The sequence below is a fragment of the Phaethon aethereus genome (genome assembly GCF_964289735.1).
Source record: "Phaethon aethereus genome assembly, chromosome: 8".
Classification (NCBI taxonomy): Eukaryota; Metazoa; Chordata; class Aves; order Phaethontiformes; family Phaethontidae; genus Phaethon; species Phaethon aethereus.
In genome coordinates, this window is record NC_138584.1 from 6,565,185 (window position 1) to 6,587,708 (window position 22,524).

Sequence of the window (22,524 nt, forward strand, 5' to 3'; positions counted from 1 at the left end):
TGTCACCTGCATGGATCAGCTTTGTTGAAGTAGTTTATTCTGCAGCATATGGTTGTCTAGATCCAACTAAAACAAATAACATCTGAAGCAATTAAGGGTTGTGTGCAGTACAGTAACCTTCCCTGCTACTGTCAGACTCTGCCCTTAGTAATGCACGTGTTGCATTACACCGCACTTTGTCACTTGGAGGGGAGTATCCGAAAATTATTTGTCTGTTACTATATTCTGGTTGCTTTCTGCTCTCATTTGTTTCAGTAGTTCTCTGAGGGTTGTCACTTGGTATTATGAACAGCTTTCTTAACCTCAGCCACTGAACGGTGTGAATTCTTAGAATCTACACAATGGAATGAAAAACAGGAAGACTCTGGCTGGGAGGAAAAAAGGATGTTCTTGGTTCTGTTTCATGAATAACAAAAAAAAAAATCTGCATGTATATCTCAAGTGCAACTGGTCACATCTTCAAGGAGGCTTAACTACTCTCAGGTGGTGATGTAGTGGGTGGTAATTTACATGTGTTGCTCCTTCTCCCCTCCATAAAGCATCATGCACAGCCCTAGACCTGTTCCTTTGTGCTTCTTTTTGTCCTTTACACAACTTCAGTGCTATCTTGGGTCCTGTCTCTGGCTGCAGCTATTAGAGGAGCTTTTTTGGAAACTCAGCAGTAGATGGCTGTGGAATATGGGGAAATTTGCCTTCCTGCAAAGCTTTCGCTTTTGGTTGTACCTATCGACTCCTCCTTCGTGAATGTTCACGATTCACCAAAACCCTTTTACAACTTCAGCCTCGAGCGGGGTGGGACGTGCTACCTCCGAGCCGCTAGGGGGAGCCTGAGAGTTGGGCAGGGCCCCGCGTTCCGCCCCACGCATGCGCGTGCCCGCCAGGGTGGAGCGGGGCCCGCGGCCCTGAGGTAAAAGGGCGCGGTGGAGGCGGCGTCCCGCGGGGTTTCGCGTTGGCCCCACGGGATACAGCCTCTTCTCCCGTGGGGTTTCCCCAGCCCACCGCTTTCTCCCCTCCCGCGACGGCCCAGCCGATGCTGGTGCGGTCCCGGTTGCCGAACCTCCTTCCCCGACTCTGCGCCCTCCCTCCCAGCCTTGCCATGAGCAGCGTTACCGGTACCGTCACCGTCCAGCAGCCCCTCAACTACCGAGCAGGCGTCCGCGTTCAGCCTGCTGACGGCGGCCAGGCTGAGGAGGTGTATGAGCCGGCCACAGGTATCGCCCCGCTGCCTGCCCGGGGTGTCGGGGGGGGTTAAACCGGCGCTGAGACCGGTACCAGGGAGTTGCCTCCATGTTATTGGCAAGAGCCGGGTGCCTTCGGCTTCTCCCAGCTGCCCACATCGGATGCCGCCTGTGCAGGCGTCCTCAACGCCGTGGTGTTTTGGTTGCCTCCTGCAGTGCAGGCCCATCAAACTTTTTAGCAGAAATCAGCTCAGACTCTCAGTCAAACAAAAAATCGAGGGGTGCCTGATCTTGGCAAAGGTCACAATTTAAACGTTTCTAAAAATTTTTTTTTTTTTGAATGGAGGTACCTAGGTTTCAGCAGGATCACTTCAAGAAAGAGGGTGTTTAGCTATGCTGAGGAATGTGTAACAGAGTCCTGAAGCTGGTGGTAGAAGTATAACAAACTCCAGTGGGAAATGGAGGAATTTTGTAACAACTGGAGCTAATTAGTAACTAGAACATGACTGTGGAGAATAGCAGATATTTTAATTCAGACAACTGAATTGCAGCACCTCTTCTATAGCCAATTACTAATCAGTGGGAACTATGGCATGAAGTTCTGTAGCCTTATATAGGTGGCTAGACTGAAGTCTTTGAGGTGTGATGAAAGATAAACCATATTCTTTTGTGCCCCTTTTCTGAGATTTCCATCTTACTTATTTCCTGTTTAAAATGTACCCAGGTCGTGTGATAAGCAAGCTGCTCTGCTCGGGGGAGAAGGAGGTCGATCTGGCTGTGCAGAGTGCAAAGGCTGCCTTTAAAATATGGAGTCAGATGTCTGGCATGGAGCGGAGCAGGGTGCTGCTGGAGGCTGCCAGAATTATTCGGGTATGTTGTGGGAGCTCGCCCCCTCATTTGGAGAGGGGTGGTTCTGTGTCTGATCTTTCTTGTGGGTTAACGTGGCTGTTGGGGGCTTCCAGCAGGCCATCCAGAGCTCCGGGAGGAATGCAGGAGTTAAAACCCACCTTTGATCAGAAGAGACAGTAGGTTGCCTTGGGGCAGGGCTTAGGTCTTACCACTTTATTTAAGGCCATTGTGTACCTTCTCTGCTTCATTCTTTTAGAAGACATAAAACTGAAGGCATCCAGTTGAGATCTTGCAGGGCTTATACTTCTTCTCACAACTCCAGAGATTAAGCTTCACTGTATGTGATTTCAAAGCTGAAATTGCGCAACTGTCACATTGTTGAATTTTCAGCTTGTTCGACACTGTTGGCATGTGACTGGAGTGTGTCTTGCTTTAGCAATAAAAAAAATGTAGCAATGCTGGTTTTTATCTTAGACACCAGATAATACACATGGGAGAGGATACAAATAAGCTAGCTTTATCATAAACTGCTTTGTGAGATAACGAGTTCTTGGACATCAAAGTAAATCCCCATTGAGGCACAGATCTGTAAGAAACCAGAACTTCTTTGTCCAGTATGTATTTGTGATGAGAAAACTGTGTTCTTTCTGCCAGACTTCTGCTTCTGCTAGACTTCTGCAGCAGAATAGTATTTCCGCCTTCGAGACAGTCTGTTGAAGGACTCTTCCCAGCTGCGTGGCTTTGTCTGTCCTTCACCAAGTCCTCTGGTTCCATTTTGATCTTGCTGTTTGCTGTTCCTCCCAGTTTAGTTCTGTGAATTCTAATAATTGTTTACCAGCCAGCTTCTTGGTTCAAGTTTGCTCATCTTTTAGATAAACAGGGATGTTAAGCAAGACTGGACTAGCAGTGAACCCTAGCAGCTGTCTGTTTGACATTCCCCCATGATCCGTTGCCACTGGGAAATTGATAAATAGCGATTGGGACTGTACCTTTGACAGTTTCTCACAGCAGAGCCTGGCTTACTGATGGCAGAGCCTTGTTTGAGACTTGCATGCTTGAGAAGCAGCTCTTTCCTTGTGGAGTTCTGCTACAGGCTTCTCTAACATGTTGTCACTGTCCTGTGCCTCTCGCAGGAGCAGAGAGAAGAAATTGCCACCTTGGAAACCATCAACAATGGGAAATCTATCTTTGAAGCCAGAGTGGACATTGACATATCCTGGCAGTGCCTGGAGTATTATGCAGGACTGGCAGGATCTCTAGCTGGTGAGAATGATACTGGAGTTTGCCATTTACTCTGTGTCCTGCCACTTGTGTTCCCTGGTAACTTCCATGACACAAGACCATCTTTGCTGCTGATTTCTCTGAAATGGACTACTACTTTTTCCGAAGATCTTGGGAGGGTTTTCAGAGATTTCTACCTAATGCTGCCATGCTCTGTGGTCACTTACGCACCTTCTGTGAGCTTGCTGGGGTAAAAGCCGCGTGTCTCTGTTCCCAGTCAAAGTGAGATCTAGCCCCTGATGCTCTGATAAGATAGGAAGGGATTTTGCTCTTCTCTACCTTCTGGCTGTTTCTTTTCTTTGCAGGTGAACACATCCAACTTCCTGGGGGATCCTTTGGGTACACTCGGAGAGAGCCCCTCGGGGTGTGTGTTGGGATTGGAGCCTGGAACTACCCTTTCCAGATTGCCTGCTGGAAGTCTGCCCCAGCCTTGGCTTGCGGTAATGGAGACACTCTACCCACGCATACTTCTCTTTGAAGCCAAATGATCCTGTGGGGGGTAGTGATTTGGGGGATAAAGTCTAGGATTATCTTGAAGGAGGCATTGAAGGGTTATCAGAACCTTAAGGCTGTTACTCTGGCAGGAAGGGAAAGGAAGTGGAAATGGGAACGCAGCAGATGCTAGGAGGGCAGGAGTGCATCAGGAAAAAGGCTGATTGCTTGACTTTGTGCCAGATGAGGAAGGTCTCTAGAAGTGTCTGCAGTGCAGGACCAGCAGCCCCATCTCCCCAGCCCTTCCCAGCAGGAAGGTGCAGTTACTCCTTTTCCCTGGTTGCAGTGTTCAGATGAAACTGTTTCCTCCTTTCTTGGGGGGATCTGCTGGTATGTCTTAAGACAAAATAATTGTGTGGGGTATTTTTTGTTGTTTTTTCCCCCCCCCCCCCCAAGCAGTTTGGGTTTTAACCCCGTTTTGCCTCTGTCTGGGTTCCCCTAGGCAATGCGATGGTCTTCAAGCCCTCTCCCTTCACCCCCATTTCGGTGGTGAGGTTGGCGGAGATCTTCACAGAGGCCGGTGTGCCCAAGGGGCTCTTCAACGTGGTGCAGGGTGGAGTGGCCACAGGCCAGTTCCTCTGTCATCACCCAGATGTGGCCAAAATCTCTTTCACTGGCAGTGTGCCAACTGGCATTAAGGTAAAGGTGCCTTTGTACTCAGTGATACAGGGGGTCTGTACTGACAGCTTTCCTGGTGTGTGGTGGATGTTGATACTTCTTAGGGCTTTTTTGCATGAGGATCATAAAGATGGGGTGTGAGTCGGCATTTCTGAGTCTGAGCAAGGAGCTTGCATGTACAGGGCTACACTGGGGCTCCAGTTAGCCTACTGGGCATGGGCTTGGGCACTCGGTCCTTTTCAGAGGAGCCCCTTGGTCATCTTCACTTGTTTAGCCCCTGGCTGCAGTGAAATCTGAGCTGCTAAAGTGGGTATCTGTGTGAGAAGGGTACATAAAACAGAGCAGTACTGGGAAAACGTGTGAGCATTTCTGGCAGTCATAGTCCAGTTTAACTGTATGCAACCTACTGTTTTTAAGCAGGAGGTTGGTTTCTGTGAATTTCACACTCTCAATTTATTCTTCAAAAAATTGTAAGTCCCTAAAAATACTTCAAAAAATAAATTCTGATTTAAGAGGGGAAATGTTTCTCCTTGAACTCTCCTTACATGTTTGTGCCTGTGGGGTGCAGCGTCACAGATGTAGTTACAGCTGTCCTCTTGGTTTCTGCTGAGCACAAGACATCCTGCAAATGACTCTTCAGGTTTTGTTGCTTTTACCTTTAAAAAAAACAAACCCCAAACCCTCTGAGAGTGGGATAGTCTGAGCTAAACACATCTAGGAAACCCAGCTTGCCCTTCATGCTGCTTCTGTTGTTGGTAAAGGGCCCTGAGGGAACTCTCCTCTTGGATGTCTCTTACTTCCCTCCACCAGCCTTCCATTTACCAGTGGGTCACTTGTCTCCTCTGTCCTTGTTTCCCTCAGATCATGGAGATGGCAGCTAAAGGGATCAAACCAGTCACCCTGGAGCTGGGGGGCAAATCCCCCCTTATCATCTTTTCAGACTGTGCCCTGGAGAATGCTGTGAATGGAGCCCTCATGGCAAACTTCCTCACGCAGGGCGAGGTGTGTGTTTATAGTGCAGGAGTGGTCCTCTCCAGTGTGGTGGGATGGTTTGAGAATTGGGCAGCAGAGCCAGCCTGTGACCTTGCTTCGTGAGGGATGCCTTGAAGCTCCAATATTGCCACACGTTTCCTTGTGCAGTGTCACAAGTGATCAGAAGGGACATTATTGCAGAAGCTGGTGCAGGGTGTGCCTTAGCTGAATGCCCTGTCCTTCCCAGAAGTGGAGCCTCTCTAGTACCTGGTACCCAGCTCAGCAGCTGCTCCTGCATCCTGGGCTCCAGTCTGGCACACAGAGGTCAGAAGAGGCTGTGCTGGTGTCCTCTGGAGGGGCAGCAAGTTCCAGTCTGGTGCACTGAGCCACAGCCCTGTGGAGGACTCTGTCCATCCCAAATTTGGGATCTCCATACCTGCTGCAGGTTTTGTGTAATCTTGCTGGCAAATTGGCTTACAGGGGTCATCTCTGGGAACTGAAAAGGCCGCTCAAGTTCTTTCCTGCTGGTGACTTGATGCGTTTTTGCCGCCTGGTGGCATCAGTACCACTATGTCCAGTATGGACTGTTTTAGTGCAGTCATGAGCAGCAGGGTAGTCTAGTCGTCTTTGTCCCCAGGGACATGTTAGCTGTTTTAGCAGCTGTGAAGGGGCTTTTCTGAGAGCCTCTTTATCGGGACCCAAGCAGGGAAGGACTGTGGAGTGCTGTGTGTCTTATTCTGAGCAACCTGTCCTGTATCCCAGGTATGCTGCAACGGCACGCGGGTGTTTGTGGAGAGGAAGATACTGGATGCCTTCACAAAGGAGGTGGTGAAACGCACACAGAAAATTAAAGTTGGAGACCCGCTTCTGGAAGATACACGGATGGGAGCCCTCATCAACCGGCCCCACCTGGATCGTGTCCAGGGCTTTATCAAGCAGGCGAAGGAGCAGGTGAGACTGTGATGCTGCCTTGGGACTGCCCTGAAATGTCTGTCTTGTCATACGAACAGACCAGCAGCTGCTTTCCTGCCCTGTGCCTTCCCAGTTAAGCTGTGTTTTTGTTGTGGTTGAATTACTCAATAGGTGTCTTGGGCCACTAGATTAAAAGTGACCCAGTGCACACCTCTTAAGTCAGCATTGAAAGTCACGTGGCTTTTCATATCCTGATGTTGCCAAGTTTGGGAGGGTGTGAGATACCCAGCATAGCAGTGTGTAAAATGGAATACACATTTGGGCCGGTTTCTCTTTTGTAAGTTGTGGTGAAACTGTGCATGCTTGGCTGTGATCTCATTTGGTTTCCAGTTTCACTGGTTGCAGAAAGGGCTTACTAAGGATCAAAGACCAAATTTACAGGCTGCTGGAAACAGTCTCTGTAAGAGCAGTAAGATCTACCCAGGCTTTTTTGGTTTTTTCTCCAGGTTTTATTGTAAAGTGTAAAGATGTTTTGAATGTCAGCACTAGGTATATGACTAGCTGTAGCCAATTAGAGGATGGGCTGGAGAAGGGGAACTGTGAGAAAGCCAGGAGGGCTGGACGAGGACTTAGAAACAGGAAGATGGATGTGGAAGGAGAGGAGAAATGTCCATCTCTAAAGCGGGGCATTTGATGGAGGTAGGTGTTTCTTGCCAGGTGGGGTGCTAAGAGACTGATCGACTCACTAATTGACGGAATTCACACCATGTGAAGTTAATGTGATGCCAACTGAGCATCTGCTCCTAGTTGTAGTTGCTTCCCTCCAACTAACACTGGCTGCTGTGGCACTTGGACCCCAAACCAGGATTGTTTGGACTTTTAGGATGGGTCTCACCCCTTCATCCTGATCAGTGATGCTCTGTCAGCAGTCCTGACGTGGAGGGACACCAGGGAGGGCACAGGCACGGTTTGTCCAATATGACTGTAAATCCAGCAGAGCTGTGGCAGCTGGGCAGGATGCCCCTGGACGTGCTTGCCTACCTTCTGCTTGGCTCTTTTTCAGGGGGCAGAGGTGCTGTGTGGTGGGGACCTGTACGTACCAGATGACCCAAAGCTGAAGAATGGCTACTACATGCGACCCTGTGTGTTAGGTATGATCCTTCCTATTCACAACACTGCAGTCTTCTACATGGATGTTGACAAGTTTCGTCTAGAGAAAGCTGTGTTCTGCGTAACCTGTCTCTGTGTACATCCACAGCGTGGACAGGACTGGTATGGGTGTATTAGAGAGAGCTGAGGCACCCAAGAACTGCATCCGGAGAAATCTCTGCTGTTGGAGGGTCTGACAGGATGCACGCTGTTAGTGCCTTTGCTGCCTTGAGATGCGGGATGGGACTTGCTCATCTGCTAGCCAAGCCGGGGGGTTGTGCAGTGCTGAGTGCTGTCTCAAAGGCTGTGTGGGTTGCTGAAAGCACAGGCTGTTCTGCTAACTCCTCCTCCTGAAGCACATGTGCTGTGCCACTCTTCCAGGGAACTGCACGGATGACATGACATGTGTGAAGGAAGAGATCTTTGGACCTGTCATGTCCATTCTGCCATTTGACACAGAGGAGGAGGTTGTAGAGAGAGCCAACAACACCAAATTTGGCCTGGCAGGTGGTGTCTTCACCAGGTATGACTGGGCAGCGTGGCTGGTGTGGAAGTGGTCTAGGGAGAGGAGGTAAGGGGAACTACTGTAGAACCTTGATGCTCCTCTTGCAGTGCCGGGCATGGATACCCTCTTCCAGAAAAGCTGGAGCAAGGAATTGCCAAAAGGGAATTCTGTACATGACTGCACGTCTCCCCCTAGTTTTTCCTGCGAGGTTAGGTGGGCCCAGCGTCACCTGTCTGCAGTTACACAGTAACATCCAGCTCCGTCTGAAGGCCTGTGCTTGGCCTGCTGCCTGCCTTCCTGCATCTCCAGGAGACGTGCACCAGGAGCCTGCCATACTGCTGAAAGCACCTGAAGATGGCTGTTGGCTGCTTGCTGCAGTCTGCTTTGCTGGTGTCCTTGTCCTGCCGTCTCAAATCAAATGTAGTTTTGAGTGTCCCTTGGGAATAAGTGCTACATCCTTTGAGCAGGCAGAGACAGAGTAGGGGAGGTCAGGCTCCAAAAAACACTGTGACCTGCTGGTCTTTTTCTAGTGGGATGTCAGCTGGCAGGGGAGGAGGGAATGAGTAGGAAGGGATCCAGTTGAATTGCCCTTTTCCTGCAGGGATATCCAGAAGGCTCACAGGGTAGTGGCTGCTCTCAAGGCTGGGATGTGCTTCATTAACAACTACAATATCAGTCCTGTGGAACTACCTTTCGGAGGATACAAGGCATCAGGTAGGCTCTTTGGCCTGTGTGCCAGTTACGGGGGGTACAAGTGGTAGCTGGCACTGCCTGGAGCTGTGTTCTCACTTCTGGCTTGTCCCTGCAGGATTTGGCAGAGAAAACGGGCGGGCAGCCATCGAGTACTACTCGCAGCTGAAGACTGTCTGCGTGGAGATGGGTGATGTGGAATCTGTGTTTTAGTGGCTCTGGGGCCTGCTCAAGGGAGCATCAGCCAGTTCTTGCCTGTCAGCCAGAGATGTAGATCATTTACACAGCAATAAAGTGCTCTAAAGTTTTAAGTGCCTGGGTGAGAGCGTAGCTGGAGCAGCGTTTAGCCACCCTGCTCCTGCAAGGGGGAATGTACACACGGGGTAGCCTGTGGTCCTGTTCCGTCCTGTCTGGTGGGAGATAGGAACCTTGGAGTAGGAGGGAGCACTGTGGCTTTCAGCAGCAGCTCATGCAGCTACGTAGGTGTTACCAGAGGTTTGTCAGTGGCAGAGGCCCAGCCCAGGCTGCTTCCCCTGCTCTGTGCCTTGAACCCCATTGCTTTCCACCCTCAGTCAACTTTGGTTTTGGCTTCTTAACAGGTAATGACCCCTCTCAATGCACATATAAGCTCTTGGACACGTTGATACCCTGTAAGCTATAGGCTCTGTCTATTCTCTGACTACATAAAAACCTTAAGGGTAGGATTTTTTATTCCCACTAGCTCCTTTGTAAACACAAGCTTTGTTTTTTCTATCTATTCCTTACTTCTGAGGTGGGACAAAATATTTTGGGGAGGGTGAGCTGATGGTGCCTGGGACAGGCATGGCCCTAAGAATCATCTCCACACGCTGACTATGGAGCACAACCAGAGTTGTAGCAAGCTCCAACGGAGGGTAGATTACTGCCTATCTTGAGCAAAAGCTATTTGACTTCCTTGCTATAGGCCTACTGTTCTTTATAAACATGATGATACAACAACTTTAAATGTTTGCCTACATCTTTTTTTAGCAATCAAATAAATATTAACTCAATTTGGAACATCTTATTGCAGAGTGACATGAATTGAGGGGTCCAGAAATAGGGCTGCTGCTGTATTGGTTAAACAGGTTGCAAGATGGCTTTTTGGTCACCAAAATCGTAAAAACTAGGACATCTCTGCCTGACGGGGCAGATTTCTATAGTCATACAAAACCAGAGTTGTTCTAGCATTCTGCAAAATGTCTCAAGAAAACCCTTTATAATATTAGAATGAAAATACAGAATTAATAACTTCATTTTATTGCATGAGGAGAAAAGAAAAAAGAAAAGGAAATGAAATGAAATGTTCTAAAAGAAAATAAAACAAAAATCCCCTTTGTTTCCCAAGTGGCCATCACAATGGTCAGTTAGTCCTGGCAGATCCAGCCGAGGTGCTGGCAAGCCGAACACACGCCTGTGCCCACCAGCCCAATGAGTGCAGCTGAACCAATGGCCCCTCTCCTTCGGTTTTTTGGTTCTGGAGGGGGGGGGGGAAAAAAGACATGTTTTGTCAGTTCAGAAGCCCATCACTGAAAGACTAGCCCATGCTGAAAATCAGTGGAAGTGGGAACTAGAGAGAAATCTCAAGGTAAAACAGCAGGCACCAGCTTGAGCCATGTACCTGCCCTCAGTCTGTGCTATTATTTGATTAGTGCTCTTCCTATCAGTAGGAAAAGCATGCTGTAGAGTTAGCAGCCTGTGGACCTGCACCCTTTTCTCCACACCTTGACTGGAAGCTTTATGTTCCCTCTTTGACGTGAGCTGGAGGAAAGAGCCCTGAAGCCACTGCAGGAGACTTGAGTTTCCATGCACCTTCTGTGCTGCAAGGGTGAAGACCTACCTCCTGTGTAGTAGCCATAGGCATAGAGGAGTCTCCCAAGGATCCAGGTGATGCCAAGTCCTGTGGCGATCCGCTAGAGAGAAAGCAGAAGCATTAAAGGTTTTGGAGACTTGCCGCTTACATGTGCTTAGATGTTACAGCAGCCCTGCTTCAGAGAAGCAACCACCAACTACAGCGTGGGTCCTGACCTTGCTAGGACAACTGGGAGTCATCCTGGGGGAAGTGGATGACTGATGCAGTGTGCTAGGGTGAGTTTTGTATAGGAGGGGTTGCTGTCATGATGCCTGTGGGGAGGTAGCATGTGATGTGCTGCAGAGCCTCGTTGTTTTGCAGCACAACTCTTCCCAAACAAGAAATGGTTAAGTCAAAGGGGCAGCAGCTGCTGAGTCTCACTTCACCACTCTCCAATTTAGTGAGCTAGCCCAAGTGCCAGGATCTTGGAGGCAGCTGTTGCCCCAAGCCCCACTCCACTGCTTCCAGCAGGTGTACAGGGTTTCCTCTTGCAGGTGTTACAGACTTCCACCTTGCTCCTTAATTTAGAGCTTGCTGCAACGTAGCTCCAGTTTGCCAGATTTGCCTATGCTGCTTGCTTCCCTCTCTGAAAAGGAATATTCAAGAAGGATCTGATTTGTGTATTGGTGGCAAAGAAAGAGCTACTGATTTTGGCCTCTTCCCACATGCCTGCCTCCTCAGGAGTTGTCTACATCTTTCAGTTAAAAACCCAAGCTTTTTTTGATCCTTTGCGCACCTCATTTGGTGGTGGAAGTGAGTGGGAAGATGTTCTCGATCTATTCTTATTAGATAAACTCCCCATGAAAGTGTGTTTAGATGGGGGCAAAAAGGGTTCCTGCCACTGGGCAGCACTACTGTAAGCCCAGCAGGACCCTGCAGGGCTTGGAAGAACCAGGCAGGGCTGGAGGAACCCTTCCTGCTCATGAACGAGGCTGTGAATGCTTAGGTTTTTCTGACAAGGCACCCTTAGGGGAAGGAAAGGTATCTAAAGCTGAAGCAGCAGTAGTGAGTTTATTAAATACTTGTGGTTCCCCTGTAGAAGACTACCTACAAATAGATTTTCAGAAGAGGCACAGCTGTGAAGCATGATGTGGCTAGTGAAGCAGCCTCCTGCCTCCAGAGGGGCTAGCTTGGCCTCCTGCCTCCCACGCTCCCCAAGTCAGGGAGCAAGAGCAGAGTTCACTCATGCAGACGTGCACTATAGTGTCACTTACCGGGTGGTAGATTCCACCGGTGGCTAAAAAGAACAGGAAGGTGGGGTAAACTTCCAATCTGAAAATAAGAGCAAGGAGGTTGCGTTTGTACTCAAGTTGCTTACAAAGAAGAAACTCTAGAAACACAGAAGCTGCAAGCATCCCCTGCCACGGTCTCTGGGCCTGAATGTTGCGAGTCTCTGTGCTCAGGAGAGCTGCACTCGATGCTGTAGCTGCAGACGGAGGTAAGAGGGAGTCTGAGCATGCACAGACTTTTAGGGACACCCCCCCCATCTATGCCTCTCTCCAAGGCCACCTGCACCTTCTGTTTTGTGCCTTAAGCCACTGCTAAATACTGCTTGCTACCAGCTAACCCAGGAGGACTCGTTCTTCCCAGTGCTCCACCGGTGTGCTGTTGCAGCCTGGTCCACAGTAGCTGGGTGGACTTGGGCCTCTCGCCAGGGAGATGTGGGCAGCACAACAGATCAGCACCCGCCCCCAGACAGGCTCTTCTGGGAATAAGATTTACAGTGTCTTAAGATCCACCCGCAGAGGCAAACAGCCAGGCAAATAAGGAAGAGGAAGCTGCTTCACAGCCCCGTCTCATGGTTTAAAGCACGGTAAGGAGCCAGCATGGCCTTACTGCTAAGCACTACATGGTCACATGTTTTCCTCGAGTGCTGAGCCTGAACCCAAGCACTTGGCAGCAGCAAGGCTCTAGCTGTAGGCCCTGCTCCGCAGCCCTGTGCATTTTCAAGGTATGCATTCATACATGGTACTCACGTGTTCTGGTGTGCGCGCTGGATGCAGTTGAATATACGCCCGTGCTCAGGGTCTGTGCTGTACATAGTTGGATACTGCCAAAAAAAAAAAAAAAAAACAAAAAAACAGCGGCAAAACATGAGCAAGCGTGGTCTGGGCTCGGGGGCCTGGTATTCTCCAGCAAGGAGGAGCGTGCCCTTGCAGCACCTCTCCCCAGGGAGCCCAGAGCTGCATGAGCGCTTGCTAGACTGACTTGCATTGGCAAGTTAAGTGCCTGCCTCCTGGCCCTCGGCCCACAGCTGCTTTGTTAAAATTGCTACTTGCCCTAGGCCAGTTCCTGAACTCCCTGAGCAACTTGATGGTACCCTGGAGCTGGCCCTGCTTCAGACAGAAGATACCCAGGCACTGTGTGACCTCCCTGTTTAAATCCCATCTGTCTGGAGGGGAGAGCAAAACAGCGCTACTGAGGACATGTCCCCATGTCTCCTCGGGGGAGCTGGCAGCAGCCCATCGCCTGGGAACAGGCTGGGAGGACACTGCCTTCCTCACCCCTGCAGAGCTGAGCAGGCAGCAGGAGCTGCCGCTTGGCTGCAGCAGCTTCTCCAAGCCTGAGATACAGTGCTCCACGCACCGTGCGTGCCGGCTGCATTTGCTATGATCCCGACTTCATGCAGCAGGACTGGGGGGACCCCAGCGTGCTCGGGGTGCCTGCAGCACACGCCCTGGGGCTGTCCTTGCACTTGGAGCCAAGTGGCACAGCAGCCTCCCCATGCCATCGCCCTGACTCATGGACAGGGCCGTCCCCACCCAGTCCACAGCCCTGCCCAGCTCCCGGGCTCCTCAGTAGATGCCAAGGGAAGGTCACTTTGAAAGACTTCTTGCGGCAGCGCTCATGGGCTCTCTCTGAGAAACCCTCCTGTCATTTTTGTTCCACCGCCCTTTGCCCCCAGTGCTGCGTCGGCCTTCTCCGCAGGGAAAAGGGCGGTGCGGTTTCTTGCTCAGCAGCCTTTCTGAGCTCAAAGCCTTGTACTTTCAGCCATCTCGGCTCTGTGCCAAGTGCCTGATCTGCCAACCCCCAAGCTCTGTCGTGCTGTCTGCTCCAGTCTGGAGAGCCAGAACAGCAGCTCCATCCCTTCTGCATCCATGTGGTAGGGCAGGAAGTGTCAGCAGGTCACCCAAAAATAAGCAAGGTGTCACCTAGCCTGTCCGCAACATACCCCACAGCCTGGCTCCGACCTTGCGTTCCCTCAGCCTGAGCACTCACCTCCACGTTGTACTTCTTGCGGGCCTTGGCCACTTTCACCGCGAGGTGCGTGACCAAGACAAAGCTGGCAGCCCCCGTCAGGATGACATAGCCATACTCCTTTGAGAGAACAGCCATCTTGGTGCTGTCTGAAAAAAAGAGAGCCTGTTACTATTTCAGGGTGTGACTGGAGAAGTGGCAGCTCACTACGTGCAGATATGTGTGTGTGGAAGAGTTGCTGAGCATGGAGCTGAGACCTCTCAGCACGGGGACTGGCTGAAGGAAGGAAGAAATAGTGAGTTGGGGAGTTTTCGCCTCTTGCTGCCTGTCAAGCAAGCCTTAAAATCAGTGACTTGGTGGGGGGGGGCAGTGTCTGGAGGACCCTAGTCCAGCCTCTAGCTCAGAGCAGGACTACGGCCAACAGTAGGTTCCATCAGCTCTGACGGTGGCTGGCTAAGTCCCACGACCTCACGGACACAGTGCTGTGCCTGCAGGGATGCTCTGGAGAGGTGGACGGAAACTGATTGTTCATGGCCACTTCCAACACCAGAGCTAGGGCCAGCAACAAAGCCAGGAAACAGACTCGAAGAAAACCAAAAGAGGTGTTTTTGCCATGCAGTGGGAAACAGACCTGTGGAACTCCCTGAGGAGGGATGTTGCGAATGCAGGCAGTTTTCAAACTCAAAGGGAAACTGGGCAAGCTCTGGGAATAAGATGTAAATTGGGAATTATAATACAGACAAACACAAACTGGCTCAGAAATCCCCTGAGCTGAAAGGAGCTGGGCTACGCGAATCGTTAGTTTGAACCGTGAAGCTCATCCTTACCTAAAATAATAATGGAAACCACCACAGCAGCAATAATAACCAAACCTTTTTGGTAAAGAGGCACTGGCCAGATGAGTGACTCTCACCCCCACAGCTTCAAGGAACCCTCTCAGAGTCACAAGTCAGTGAATGGCCCCCAGCAACACGCAGCTGCTGGCGTTTACCAACATCTGCACAAGCGAGTCTGCCAGCCAGGAGACACCCGGGCCTGTGTGGTTTGCGTTTAATGGTTCCGCGCTTCCTCGCGCAGGCCCGAGACGGAAGCGCGGAGCAGAAGGCGCACCCAGCGCCCTCCACTGCGCTGCCCCGCAGCAAGGCCGCGTCACGCGCTTCTCCCTCTCTCCTGCTCCCCATCTGCCAGGCCTGCCGTCAGCCTGCACTGCTGTGAGGGGCTCGACCCCCAGCGCTGAGGCACCCTCCCCGGCTGCAAGCGAGCGCAAGGGCCCTTCCCCACAACCGTCTGGCGCTGGTTCTCTTGCGCAATCCCAAACTTCAGATGTTTTCTGTCGCGTGACCCAAGACGGCGCTGCATGATGCAGTGCACACTCTCTCCGGCACCCAGACGAGAGCCTCTCCAAACTGAACCCCAGCTGATGCCAATCTCCATCTGGTGCCTCCACGATGTAGCAAGGTTTTGGTGTCTCCTGCACCGTCCCACCAACACAACCTGTCAGTGTGGGGGAAAACAGGCCACATCACAGAACCGGTGCAAACAGCCTTCCTACGCCAGCACCCCTCACAGGGGATCTCCAGGGACCAGAGCCTTTTATTTCTCATTTGCAAAGGGATTATTATTGGTGGACCAAGGTGAAGACACCAGCTCGCTTTGTCCACATGAAGTTTGGTAAACAATTATCAGTAAGAAAGTTCAAAACCTGAAGTAACTGTGAAACGTCAGCTGCACCCACATGTAATAGAGGTTAGCAGTGCCTGACAGAGGAGAGACCAAAAATACAACACGTTCCCACCCGGTAGAGCAGGTTGATGGTCACATTTCCCCCTTCAAATTACCAGGTTGGTGGAGAACCCCACCTGCCAGCAAGGACCAGGCATTTTATCTTCACAGTGGTAAATTATAATCCGGGATTTTATCTTAGCAGTAAAAAGCACGATTCAGTCACAGCAAAGCATTAAGCCAGGTGTATTATAAAGCTGCTACTCTTACGCTACTAGCATTGAGCTCTACTGTGAGCCTTTGCTCTAGTAATCCGGAGCTATACAAAGCACTTCAAAGTCCACAGGACTTTCGGCCTCCCTCCGACTGCATGCCTTGCGGCTGTTTCCGGATTCTGCTGCCTTCTGCATTTCGGCAACCTTTGTCCGCAGCTGCAAGGACTTTGCTGACAAGCCCTGGCGCGGTGTACGAGACAGAAGTCATATCTTCCATGCAGCAATATTTCAGGCCGGAGGCACAGGACCAAGCGATTCTGGAGCGTGACACAGCACAGACTGGGAGCTGTAGCAGACGAGCTCCCCAGGGGTGCTTTTAGTCCAGAATAAGGGTTCTTACCAACTTTGCTGTAACACTACAGTTATTATGAGTCAGCAAAGATGATGAAGTCTCCTCATGGAGAGGAGACTGGATTCCGCCTGGGCTGCCAGATACAAGCTCAGACCTTCTCGCAAGCCAGGAGAGACTTTTGTCCCGTCCCCCCCGCCGTTCCCAGGCAAGCGCGCAGGCTTAGCTCCAGCGGCGGAGCTCCCTGCCAGCCCTGCGGCGTTAGGCTCTGCCTAAGCAAGCTGAACATGCCGAGCTGCACTCGGGGCCGGGGGGAAGGGGAAGTCAGGGAGGAGGGTCACAGCACTCGCTATATTTTTTTACCGTCTAGCAGGATAATCCGCAAGCATTCGCTCCCCCCCGCCGCGTCCCCGCCGGGGGGTCCCCGGCCCGCACTCACCGAGCGGAGCGGAGCGGCCCAGCACGCTGCGGGATACGGGGCCGGCGCTGCCCACTGCACCGCCCACGGGAGGGGCCCCGCGGCGGCCGCCCCCACGCTGCCGGCGGTGAGGAGCCGGGCTGGTGGAGGTCGGCCTCGTGGGGGACCTGGCCGTGTTTTGAGAGATGGCTTTGAGGGGGATCGATGTAGCTCTGGAGAGGGGTTTGCCGTGACAGTGTCTTCCAGCACGCCTCGGGGTTTGGGGGGGGGGGTGTCCGTCCTACCCCGTAGCTCAGCGGACGCGTCCCCAGCACATACATATCCGTCGCAGACCGTGCCGCCATGTCCCCTCCTAACCATCTTTGTCCTACGGATTACACCTAAGACAAAGATTTCAGCTTTGATTCACAGTCTAATGGCTCTACGTATGGTAATTTACACAACACTTGCTCCTGCTTTTCCCTTTTATTGCACCAGATGCTGCTAGAATTGGACGAAGAAGCCAGTGTTTCACACGTGGAGTTGCTGTACTCGGTCATGTAAGCAGATAATTCTCTTGGCAATAACCAGCATTAGTGATACAAAGGATTTTTCTTACATCTCCCTTTACTCTGGTCTGTATATGCAACCCTGGGACCTTGACATCAAAACACAAGCCATTTCCAAGAATACTTGGTGTACATGTAAGCAGTATTTTTTACATCCAAAAGAATTCCAGTTTTAGGGACATGTCATAAAAAATTGGAGCTGGACTCTCCAGTTCTGTAAATGTTCATAAGCCACTGGAGTTCTGGCCACTGGGTGTCTTTTCCTGTCACCAGTGTAATGGGGAAGAAAGCAAGACCCAGTGGGATCTTGGGATCCTAAAAGTCCTGGTTTTAATCTCTTTGTTCATGTACCTGCCCTTCCACAGCAGAAAGTTCTTGGATTCCCTGGGGCTCCAGTAAACTATCTAGGCTGGTCCCAATAAGCTCTCCTGGGCTTTCTGGACAGCAAGGGCTTGGTGAACTCCTCTGGCTTTCTCCCCGGACAGGCAGAGTCCTGGGGCCTTTCCTGAATCCCGGGTTGTACCTCTTCAAGCCTGTCCCTGTGACAAGACAGGCCCCATGCTGACCCTCCTTTTCTGAGGTCTCATGGTAAAGTGGGAGTGTAAATGCATGGCACTGTGCACACACCTCATATCCCCACCCCAAATGAATATTTTGCCCATGTCCTGAGTCCCAGTGGAAGAAGAAATGTGGAGGTAGCACAGTGAGTGAAACGAGCACAGAGACTTTTCTTCTCTTGCAGTTTTATTTCACTACAAAAAAAATAGCATCTAGATAGGGACACCATGTGGGACATCAGGCAGGAAGGGCCTTGCCTTCAGTTCCCACGACGGTCGTTCAGAAGGATTTGTAGAGCTGATCCTAAGTGACTGTGTCTTCCTTCTCCTCCTGCTTTGAAGTGTGGACTTCATAGATGACAGCGCAGATGCCAGCCAGCCAGGCTGCCATGGTGCCGGCAAAGAATATGCAGAAGCCAATGAAACACAGAAAAATGTAGTCTTGCTTGTACAGCTGGGTCAGGCAGTTGAAGTGGAGCTGTGCCTCCACTGCAGGGATTTTCAGGGCACGCAGGCCTTCTGGGGTATAGCAGGTGATGTTGTCAGCATCTGCAGAGGGACAAGCAGAAGCAAGAGACTCTTGCCTGTATCTTAAGCATTAATGCTAGAAAAGTGGTGGAGGAGTTTGCTAAACTCCTGAAAAATGTCTACAGACTTCACACCCCTCTCCCTCTGTGGCTTAGGTAAAATCAGGCAGGCAAACCCTTGCCAAACCACAATTGCCAGGTTGCCAGCATGATTTCTGTGGTGTTGCTTCTGTAGGAAAATATTGCCTGTTGGATTATGCCACTGTGGCAAACTGCTGTACCTGCCCTGTTCATCTCTGCGGACTGAGCACTTTTAATAAAAGTGTTTGGTTTTTGTAATCTTGAACACCTTCTGAAGTGATACAGTCTAGATTATGCTGGAATAATGAGGCTTGTGCGCATTTGACAACTGGGGTGGTGCTCTGTGAGAGAGGAAGAGGAAATTCATCAATGATTCAGTTCCATTGAAATAACGACTGTTATTGCATATTGCAATAATGACTGTCATATTGCAATATGCACGGTGATAAAACAGATGCTGGCTTTTCCCTCTGAAGTTTTCGAAGGCTGAGCGTGGTAAAAGCACCGTCTCCTTTTGGCATCTGTAGAAGCACAGAGTGCTCTCAGCCATGGCCCTCTCCTTCCCCTGCAGCTTTTGAACTCTACTGTGCCAGACACAGGCTGGTCACTGCTTGGTGCACCGGATGGATGGGCCTGAGGGGAAGGGAGCAGTGGAGAGGAACAAGCTACAGGGGATTTATATTATATCCATCTAGATCCAAATCCATCTAGACCTGGGCAACTTCGTGTCAGCACCTAGACTGGAGAGATCCAGCTGAGCACAAAACACTGGTGCAGAGGTGTGCTGTGAAGCAGCAGTAGCTTTTTAAAGGCCAGGATGGGGATCTGCTTGCAGCGGATTTCAGGGCTCTGTCCCAACATCCCTTTGCACTGGAGCTATCAGCTCCTGTCACAACCCTCGGTTTAGGGCCGCCTAGTCCCGATGAAGAGGGAGCTGCCTTTCCTGCCTGAAGGCAGGTGGCTGTTGGTAATACCAGCTGTCCAGCCCACGTAAATTTACCAGCAGCATGAAAGCTTTGTGCAGCCCAGTCCTGGGAGGCACACAGCCACCTGTGGACTCGCCCACAGCAGCTCGCCAGGACACAGCAAAGCCCAAGAGAGCAGGGAAGTAGAGCAGTCTCTGTGGGCTCCCTGGTTTCTTTGGCTTTCCCATTTTCCAGAGCATGGTGCAGGGATCCATACTCATAATCCCCAGTCTTTGCTGCCTCTTCCCTTCCTACCCCTACCCTCTCAAACTGCCTGCAATGAGCTTTATTCTCCTGTTCCAGGATTCAGTATGTTACCTCCAACCTTACTGCTACGAACAGTACTTATTTACACTGTCCCATAACTGCCTGTAACACGCATAAGGAAATAACTTTACTGTCTATAGGAGCTTACTACATCTAATAAGACACAGAGATGTCCTTAATTCGGTTCTGTCCTAGCACCAGCTTCCATTTGTCCTTCCCTTGTCTCCCCTTGGGCTCTTTTGTGCCCCTTTCGTATTTGATGGACAGACTTTCTCAAACAATTCCTCTTTTGCAGCGCTCTCTCACCATTGTGTGGTGCATTACTGAAGACCAAACTTTATTCATGAGTATGTGCTGTGCTGTGTTCCTTTTCAGTTTGTAAAATCAAGTTCATGTGCTGCAGCTGCAGAACAAAGCTTTGCCCTTGGGACCTGTGTTTTTCTGGGAAAGGTAACTGGTGATTATGCTGCCTCATGAACATTCGGTGTCCATGGCCCAGTTGCAGAACCTCTCAATATGATGGGAAACAGCTGATTTTGTCATCCCAGATGATGTAAAGAAAGAAGTCTTGGAGGCCGTGTTTTCAAGAAATGACTTTTTTTCAGAAGCAAGCTGCACTGGGCTGCTGCAGCCCATGGGACTCAGTGCTCACCTGCATGGCACATACATTTCTTACATTGAAAAACTGAAAATAAAAGGGATCCAATTTGCTCTGGGGTGCTGGAGGAAAAGCGGGAACATATGTAGTCTCCCAGCCATAAGGATACAGACACTTTTCTGAGCACAACTTGCATTCTGCTTCACTTTGTCAACCAAATTTTATCTAGGACCCAAACTAGAGCTGCCATGGGAACAGCAAAAGGTCTTTTGCTGACTTCTGAGCATTGGGTCACAGTCTGATACAGAGGATCAGTAAAATGTACCTGCTCTGAGGCCTAGGAGCACTGTAACAGCTGGAGGTTGCAAGATTTGTAATTTTTATCTGTCCTAGCACAACAGCTACCATGCTCTTAAGGCAAAGGGCATTGTGTACAGAAACGGGTCAGTGGGGAGCAGGGTGTGATCACAGCCCCATGGAAATCAGCAGCTAAACTCTTGCTGGCTTCCACACTACCCAAACTTTTCCCAGAGGCCCCATCAGTGAGAGATGAGAGCGGAAGAGGAACTGCCTGGCTTTCAACCCAGCTTTGTTTTCAGCATTGAGCAGAACTGCTTGTAGAGGTGCACGAACGAGGTCTGCCTGCTAGGCGCATTGTGCAGGAACAGGCTAGCAGGAGTTGTTCGAGGTTAAGGGGACATTGACCGACCAGTGGAGAGCTCACGGCTGGAGAGGTTGCCCCAGGCAGGTCAGAATGGAGGCAGGTAAGCATTTCCACAGGGCGGGAGGGGTTAACTGATTGTTACAGACATGCTGGTACTGCAGCAGCACCAAACGATCAGAGCAGACGGAGACAAGGCAGGAAATTCAAAGCAGCAGCTTTCCCAGAGCACATCTCCCCAGAGCCATGTTGGGCTCCTCGTTCTTGGAACTGCAGCCATGGGGTGCTGTGACTTGCAGGCACAGGGACACCTCCTGAGGCTGGAGCCAGGCATTTCAGAGCAGCAGCAATGTCCTAGCTACAGGAGACACTTCCCTGACTGTCCTGAGGATGTGAGCAAGTGTGAGTCTCTGTGGGTGGAGCATGTGTAACCCAGCTCCTCTGATCCATGTTGTGTGTAACACCAGAAGATGGGACCCACAGATGACATGCAGTGGCACAGCCCCATGAGCTGAAGTTTGGGAAAGAGAAGAGAGGGCCCTCTCCATACCACACAGATCTGCAGGCATAGGGAGGAGAGAGGTCCTGTGCACACAGCCCTCACCTGGAACATGAACGTTGCTTTCTGTCATCCAGGTGATGAAGTCCAAAAAGGAACAGTTGCAGTGCCACAGGTTGTCACTGAGCCCCAGAAACCTCAGGTTGGGCAGGTCCCGGACAGTGCTGGTGTCCAGGAATGTTAAGCCCGTCCGGCTCACATCCAGATGCCTCAGCCAGGTGTTGTTGGTGAAAGCATTCTTCTCTATGGCCACAAGGTTGGGATTGTCTGAGATCTTCAGCACCACCAGGCTGAGGAGGTGTGAGAAGGTGCTGAAGGTAACCTGTGTGAGGTTGTTGAAGCTGAGGTCCAGATAGACAAGCTTGGCCACGCCAATGAAAGTGAAATCCAGGTCATCCCCCAAGAGGTTCTTCCTGCAGTCCAGATAGACCAAATCAGCCAAGAAGCTCAATTCCACTGCCGGCAGGTATGAGACATTGTTTGCAGCGAGAATCAGCTGCCTGGTGTCCAGTGGGATGGCCGCAGGGAACTCTTCCAACCGCTGCCCTGTGCAGTTCACTTCCAAGTACTGACAGCTACACCTGCTCGGGCAGTTGATCCTCTCCAATGCCATCCCCATCCCCAAAAGAAACATGAGGCTCAGGGGCTGCGGTCTACCTGAAGGAGACATGGTTTAACACCTTCAAGGCTGCTCAGCCCTTTGGGGACTGCGAGCAGCCCTATGGAAGCTGCGTTACCGTCACAGCCATGCCGAGGAGGTGTCCGGCTGCAAGGCTGTTGGGAAGCACTTTGCGTCTGTGACTCACCTGACTCCTTGGCTGAGTGCCTGGCTGGAAACCGAGCCCGGTTTCTACATCGGCAAGTGCGGAACGGTGGCTGGAGTGTCTCCATGTCGCACTCAGTGCCAGATGACACCTCTGTGATGTCAACAGCTTGCAAAAGCTGCCTGGCTTTGGGGACAGTGCCATGACCTCGCTAGGCTGGGTGGAGGTGTGAGGATGTGTGCATTGGCTGTGGGCAGCAAAACTGTGCAGGGTGGGCGTGAACAGTGGAATTTTTGTCACAAATGGTGTCAAAATCCAGGCAGTGGTCACTTGTGCTGGCTAAGCAAGAGCGCCCTGTGCAATGCTGCGTGGACTGGCTTTGTCTCCTTTCAGAAGGCAGGAGGAGGTGGCTGAGGAGGTTCTTCCAGAGGCACTTTTACCCAGGACAGGCTTTCCAAAGCTGCCTCAGCTCCCTTTGCTGACTTCTCAGGGTGTTCCCCCGCCTGCCCACCTCTCCACAGGTGGACCTGCCCTGTCCCTGATAAGCCGGTCTGCTGGGGTGGCACGGCGCTGACAGCC

General features: G+C 51.1%; 3 protein-coding genes across 3 annotated transcripts; 1 reads left to right on the top strand and 2 right to left on the bottom strand.

Annotated features, from left to right (window-relative positions):
- Positions 1-1,988: 1,988 nt before the first annotated feature.
- ALDH9A1 (aldehyde dehydrogenase 9 family member A1) lies at positions 1,989-8,974 on the top strand. The gene is made up of 10 exons (XM_082003134.1): positions 1,989-2,048; positions 3,161-3,290; positions 3,614-3,748; positions 4,243-4,439; positions 5,280-5,420; positions 6,153-6,341; positions 7,366-7,453; positions 7,833-7,974; positions 8,558-8,670; positions 8,765-8,974. The coding sequence occupies exons 1-10, from the start codon at positions 1,995-1,997 to the stop codon at positions 8,857-8,859; spliced, it is 1,284 nt and encodes a 427-aa protein (XP_081859260.1). The 5' UTR covers positions 1,989-1,994; the 3' UTR covers positions 8,860-8,974.
- A 927-nt stretch (positions 8,975-9,901) lies between these two features.
- Positions 9,902-13,852, bottom strand: MGST3 (microsomal glutathione S-transferase 3; the record flags this gene model as incomplete). The annotated part of the gene is made up of 5 exons (XM_082003250.1): positions 9,902-10,141; positions 10,505-10,577; positions 11,731-11,788; positions 12,493-12,566; positions 13,736-13,852. The coding sequence occupies 5 exons, from the start codon at positions 13,850-13,852 to the stop codon at positions 10,032-10,034; spliced, it is 432 nt and encodes a 143-aa protein (XP_081859376.1). The 3' UTR covers positions 9,902-10,031.
- Positions 13,853-17,827: 3,975 nt separating this feature from the next.
- On the bottom strand, positions 17,828-21,851 carry LRRC52 (leucine rich repeat containing 52; the record flags this gene model as incomplete). The annotated part of the gene is made up of 2 exons (XM_082002734.1): positions 17,828-18,072; positions 21,227-21,851. The coding sequence occupies 2 exons, from the start codon at positions 21,849-21,851 to the stop codon at positions 17,828-17,830; spliced, it is 870 nt and encodes a 289-aa protein (XP_081858860.1).
- Between the last annotated feature and the right edge of the window lie 673 nt (positions 21,852-22,524).